The following is a 5,518-nucleotide window of genomic DNA, read 5'->3' as shown; positions in this document are numbered from 1 at the left end:
CAACATCTAACTACATTCCTGAGGATTTATGACACGGTGAAATTTAATGGTGTTCATCTGGACACTTACAAATTGCTCTTGTTTCCCTGCTCTCTTAGGGACAAGGCATCAAAGTGGCTGGAATCATTTTTTAAAGAAAGCCTCACCACCTGGGAAGATGTTGTTAACAAGTTTCTAGCAAGGTTCTACCATCCACAGAGAATCAATAGACTGAGAGCTGAGGTCCAGACTTTTAGACAACAAGATGGGGAGACTCTCTATGAAGCTTGGGAGAGATATAAAAATTTGACAAGAAAATGCCCTCCAGACATGTTTAATGAGTAGGTGCAATTGCACATCTTCTATGAGGTGCTGTCATATGACCCTAAGAAGGCTCTAGACCACACCTCAGGTGGCTCACTCAACAAGATGAAGACAACCGAAGAGGCCATAGATATAATAGAAACTGTTGCCAGCAACGAGTATTTTTATGCCTCTGAAAGGACCCAAAAGAAGGGAGTGATGGAGCTCAATTCCATGGATGCTCTATTAGCTCAAAACAAAATGATCACAGCTCAGCTGGCAGCTCTAACCAAGCAAATAGAGAAGAATCAAGTCTCAGCTGTCCAAGCTCAAGCATCCCCACAAGAGGAAGAATACCCAAAAGTTGAAGAGGAATGGGAACAAGCCAACTATGTGAACAATTCCTCTAGACCACCATATGACCTTAATGCCAAGACATACAATCCAGGTTGGAGGAACTACCCAAACTTTGGGTGGAAAAACCAGCAAAACCATAATCAAGACCACAAACCATACCAGTCTAACCAACACAACAACCATAATTCTAATCATTAACCAAGCAACAATAGACCCCATCACAACTTACAAATTGCATCCTACCATTCTAACCAACAACCATACAAGCTACCCCAAGATGCATCAACAACAACCATGCAACCTTGTGACATCAACAACAACTTTGAAAGATTGGAAGCTGCCATAGCATAACTAAATGGGACCATTACCATTGTTGCAGATAGAAAAGTGGAAGCTGACAAGAAAATAGATGTACTTCAAGAGAAGGTCAGGTCCAACATAAGGAACCAAGGGGCAGCCATTTCAAAATTGGAAGCACAACTAGGGACCTTGTCTAAACAGCTGCCAATGCCCACACACACTTTCCCCAGCGACACCATGGTCAACCCAAGAGGGGAGTGCAAAGCCATCACACTAAGAAGCGGGAAGGTTGTGGAAGGAGCAGCCCCAAGTCAAGACAAACAAGAAAAGGAAGTTGTAACTGAATCTGAAATCAAGGAGGAAGAAGAGACTCCTGTACCAACCCCATCAAAGTAAGTTTTAAAGCCTTATGTGCCAAAGGCACCATATACACAAAGGCTGGAAAAAAATGGAAAGAATAGCTAGTTCTCTAGGTTTTTGAAGATCTTCAAGAAGCTTCAAATCAACATCCCCTTTGCTGAAGTATTAGAGCAAATGCCACTCTATGCCAAGTTCTTTAAGGAGCTCATGACAAGGAAGAGGAATTAGGGAGAAAAAGAGACTGTAGTGCTCATTAAGGAGTGTAGTACCATAATACAAAAGAAGCTCCCCCAGAAATTGAAAGATCCTGGGAACTTCCAAATCCCCTGTATCATTGGAGATATAAGCATTGAGAAGGCATTGTGTGATCTAAGAGCCAGTATCAACCTCATGTCATTGGCCATGGTGAAAAGAATGAGGATAGAAGAAGCAAAACCTACAAGAATAGCCCTTCAACTAGCAGATAGGACCTTCAAATTTCCCCATGGTGTGGTGGAGGATTTGTTGGTAAAAGTGGGAGAGTTTATCTTCGTAGCTGATTTTGTTGTGCTTGATATGGAGGAAGAAGCTAACACCTCAATCATCCTAGGAGGGCCATTTCTAGCTACTGCTGGAGCCATAATTGATGTTCAAAAAGGGGAGCTAGTCTTAAGATTACATGAAGAGAAGATGGTATTCAATGTCTTCAAGGCAATGAACTACCCTAAGGAATCCATTGGTGAATGCATGATGGTGGACACAATTGAAAATCTAGTTCAAGGAGTCCTAGAGGAAGAACAATGTGAAGAAATCAAAGAGCAAGATCAACAAGCCTCATGTGGTGAGCTACCACTATAGACTATGGAAGACTCAATCATGATGGACAAGACAAGTAAAATGGAAGTGGAGGCACCAAAGTTGGAGCTGAAAACTCTGCCTTCAAGCTTGAAATATGCTTACTTGGGTGACAACAACACATACCAAGTAATCATCAACTCAAGCTTGAATGAGGAACAACAAGAGGAGCTAATCCAAGCACTGAAGCAACACAAGGATGCTATAGGGTGGACACTTGCAGATCTAAAAGGAATCAGTCCTTCAATATGCATGCACAAAATCCTACTTGAGGAAGGTGCAAAGCCCTCAAGACAGCAACAGAGAAGGCTAAACCCAACAATAAATAAAGTAGTCCAAAAAGAAGTGTTGAAGTTATGGTAAGCAGGGGTAATCTACCCAATCTCTGACAGCCTTGGTTGAGCCCAGTGCAAGTAGTTCCTAAGAAGGGAGGGATCACTGTTTTGCTAAATGAGAGGAATAAATTGATACCAACAAGGACAGTGATTGGCTGGCGCAGGTGCATTGATTATAGGAAGCTCAATGAGGCCACCAGGAAGGGTCATTTTTCCCTACCTTTCATGGACCAAATGCTAGAAAGACTTGCAGGACATGAGTATTACTGCTTCTTGGACGGATACTCTGGCTACAATCAGATTGTAGTAGACCCCAAAGACCAAGAGAAGACTTCCTTTACTTATCCTTATGGTGTCTTCGCTTATAGAAGAATGCCCTTTGGATTGTGCAATGCACCTGCAACATTCATAAGGTGCATGCTCTCCATATTTTCAGACATGATTGAGAGGTTCATAGATGTGTTTATGGATGACGTCTCTGTGTTTGGTGATTCATATTCTAAATGCCTACATCACCTTGCTCTGGTGCTAAAGAGGTGCCAAGAAACCAACTTAGTTTTAAATTGGGAAAAGTGTCATTTTATGGTCATAGAAGGGGTGGTTCTTGGTCACAAAATCTCCAAGAAAGGCATAGAGGTGGACAAGGCATAGGTGGAAATAATTAAGAAGTACCTCCACCTTGTAATGTCAAGGCAATTAGAAGCTTCTTAGGGCATGCTGGGTTCTATAGGAGGTTTATTAAGGATTTTTCAAAGATTGCTAAACCTCTCAACAACCTACTTGTCTCTAATACACCTTTTGTTTTTTATAGAGAGTGTATCTTAGCCTTTGATGAGCTTAAAAATAGACTTTTCTCTGCACCTATTATAGCACCACCTAGCTTGGACTTACCCTTTGAATTGATGTGTGATGCATCTGACTTTGCTGTTGGTGCTGTTCTAGGACAAAGGAAAGATAAGCTAGTACATGTTATTTACTATGCTAGTAATGTTCTTAATGAGAATCAAAGGAACTGGACCACCACGGAGAAGGAACTCCTAGCCATAGCTTTTGCTTTTGACAAGTTTTTGCTTTTGACAAGTTTAAATCATATCTTATTGGCTCTAAATTTACTGTTTTCACTGATCATGCAGCCCTCAAGTATTTACTGACCAAGCAAGAATCTAAGCCTATGTTGATAAGGTGGGTCTTGCTACTCCAAGAGTTCAACATAGATATTAAAGATAGAAGTGAAGCAGAGAACAAGGTGGCTGACCACCTATCAAGAATTCCACATGAAGAGGATGAAGCACAACAACTTGAAGTGAACAAAAGTTTCCCTGATGAACAGTTGATGATAATTCTAGAAAGCCTTTGGTTTGCTGATATAGCCAACTTCAAGGCTATTGGGGAGCTGCCCACCAACATCAACAAGTACATGAGGAGGAAGCTAATCAATGATGTTAAACACTACGTTTGGGATGAGCCCTACTTATTTAAAAAGGGTGCTGATGGAATCTTGAGAAGGTGTATTTGACATGAGGAAGGGTAGGAAGTGCTGTGGCAGTTCCATGGATTGACATATGGAGTCCATTTTAGTGGAGAAAGAACTGCAGCTAAGGTGCTGCAATGTGGGTTCTTTTGGCCAACATCATTCAAAGATGCAAAGGAATTGGTGTCAAGATGCAATGAATGCCAAAGGGCTGACAATTTACCCTAGAAAAATGAGATGCCACAAAGGTTCATCATGGAGTTGGAGTTATTTGATGTATAGGGGATTGATTTTATGGGACCATTCCCATCCTCCTACTCAAACAACTATATATTGGTGGCTGTAGATTATGTGTCAAAGTGGGTAGAAGCCATAGCCACATCAACAAATGACAACAAGGTTGTTATAAGCTTCTTGAGAAAAAAATATTTTCAACCGATTTGGAGTTCCTAGAGCCCTTATTAGTGATGGAGGGACACATTTCTGCAATAAGCAATTTGAGGCACTCCTACTAAAGTGTGGAGTCAAGCACAAAGTAGCAACCCCATACCATCCACAGACCAACGGGCAAGCTGAAATTTCAAATAGAGAACTCAAAAAAATCCTTGAAAGGACTGTTGGTAACTCAAGAAAGGAATGGCCCAAAAGGCTGGATGATGCACTATGGGCTTATAGGACAGCCTTCAAAATACCCATTGGTATGTCTCCATACCAATTGGTGTTTGGGAAGGCTTGTCACCTACCAGTAGAGCTTGAACATAGAGCATTTTGGGCTTTAAAGATGTTGAACTTTGATATTCAAGCTACTGGGAAAAGAAGGCTACTACAACTCAATGAGCTGGAAGAATTTAGAAATCAAGCTTATGAGAATGCTAAGATTTACGAGGAAAATACAAAGAAATGGCATGATCAAAAGCTAGCAAGAGAAGAGTTTGTAGAAGGTCAAAAAGTGCTACCATACAACTCAGGGCTCAAGTTCTTCCCAGGAAAGCTAAAGTCAAGATGGTCTAGACCTTTCACAATCCTCAAGGTGTCCCCCAATGGTCATGTAGAGCTTATGGAGGACAAGACACAGAGGACTTTCACTGTCAATGGCCACAGGCTTAAGCACTACCTAAGGGACTCTTTGGATGAGCAAAGAGTGAGCTATAACCTTAACTAAGGAGGAAGGAACGTCAAGCTAATGACGTTAAAAAAGCGCTGGTTGGGAGGCACCCCAACACTCATATCCTTTTGATTTCCTGCTTTCTAGAAGTAGTTTATAATTGTTAAATTATGTAGTTTAAGTTTTAGTCCATTAGTTGATAGTTCTTTGGTTTGTTTTCTCTTGTTTACTGGGAATGCGAGGTTGCATGATACACTTATTGAGGGTGATTGAATGGGCTGAGGAACTAGCTAAACAACTAAGTTTGGTGTGGCCATTAACCTACTTAATTTAGGCTTACAACTTATTTGTTGAATTAACTTTGAAAAGTAAGCCCAAAAATTAAGTTTGGTGCGGCCACCACCATAACAAACTCACACAGCAAGCCCAAGATGGTTTGAGGTTGAAGCATTTAATAAATTGGTAGGTGCATAA

General features: G+C 41.1%; 2 protein-coding genes and 1 non-coding gene across 3 annotated transcripts; 2 read left to right on the top strand and 1 right to left on the bottom strand.

The window, feature by feature from the left end:
* Positions 1–207: 207 nt before the first annotated feature.
* On the bottom strand, positions 208–315 carry LOC130937990 (small nucleolar RNA R71). The gene has a single exon (XR_009069176.1). It is a non-coding gene; the product is annotated as a small nucleolar RNA R71 (small nucleolar RNA).
* A 1,386-nt stretch (positions 316–1,701) lies between these two features.
* LOC130934415 (uncharacterized) lies at positions 1,702–2,136 on the top strand. The gene has a single exon (XM_057863994.1). The coding sequence runs from the start codon at positions 1,702–1,704 to the stop codon at positions 2,134–2,136; it is 435 nt and encodes a 144-aa protein (XP_057719977.1).
* A 2,503-nt stretch (positions 2,137–4,639) lies between these two features.
* Positions 4,640–5,101, top strand: LOC130934413 (uncharacterized). Its single transcript, XM_057863993.1, has one exon. It carries the CDS (start codon positions 4,640–4,642, stop codon positions 5,099–5,101), a length of 462 nt encoding a protein of 153 aa, XP_057719976.1.
* The last annotated feature ends 417 nt before the right edge of the window (positions 5,102–5,518 follow it).

The sequence above is a fragment of the Arachis stenosperma genome, chromosome 6 (genome assembly GCF_014773155.1).
Source record: "Arachis stenosperma cultivar V10309 chromosome 6, arast.V10309.gnm1.PFL2, whole genome shotgun sequence".
NCBI lineage: Eukaryota > Viridiplantae > Streptophyta > Magnoliopsida > Fabales > Fabaceae > Arachis > Arachis stenosperma.
The sequence above is the reverse complement of the archived record's forward strand: the minus strand, read 5'-3'. Positions and strand labels throughout refer to the sequence as shown.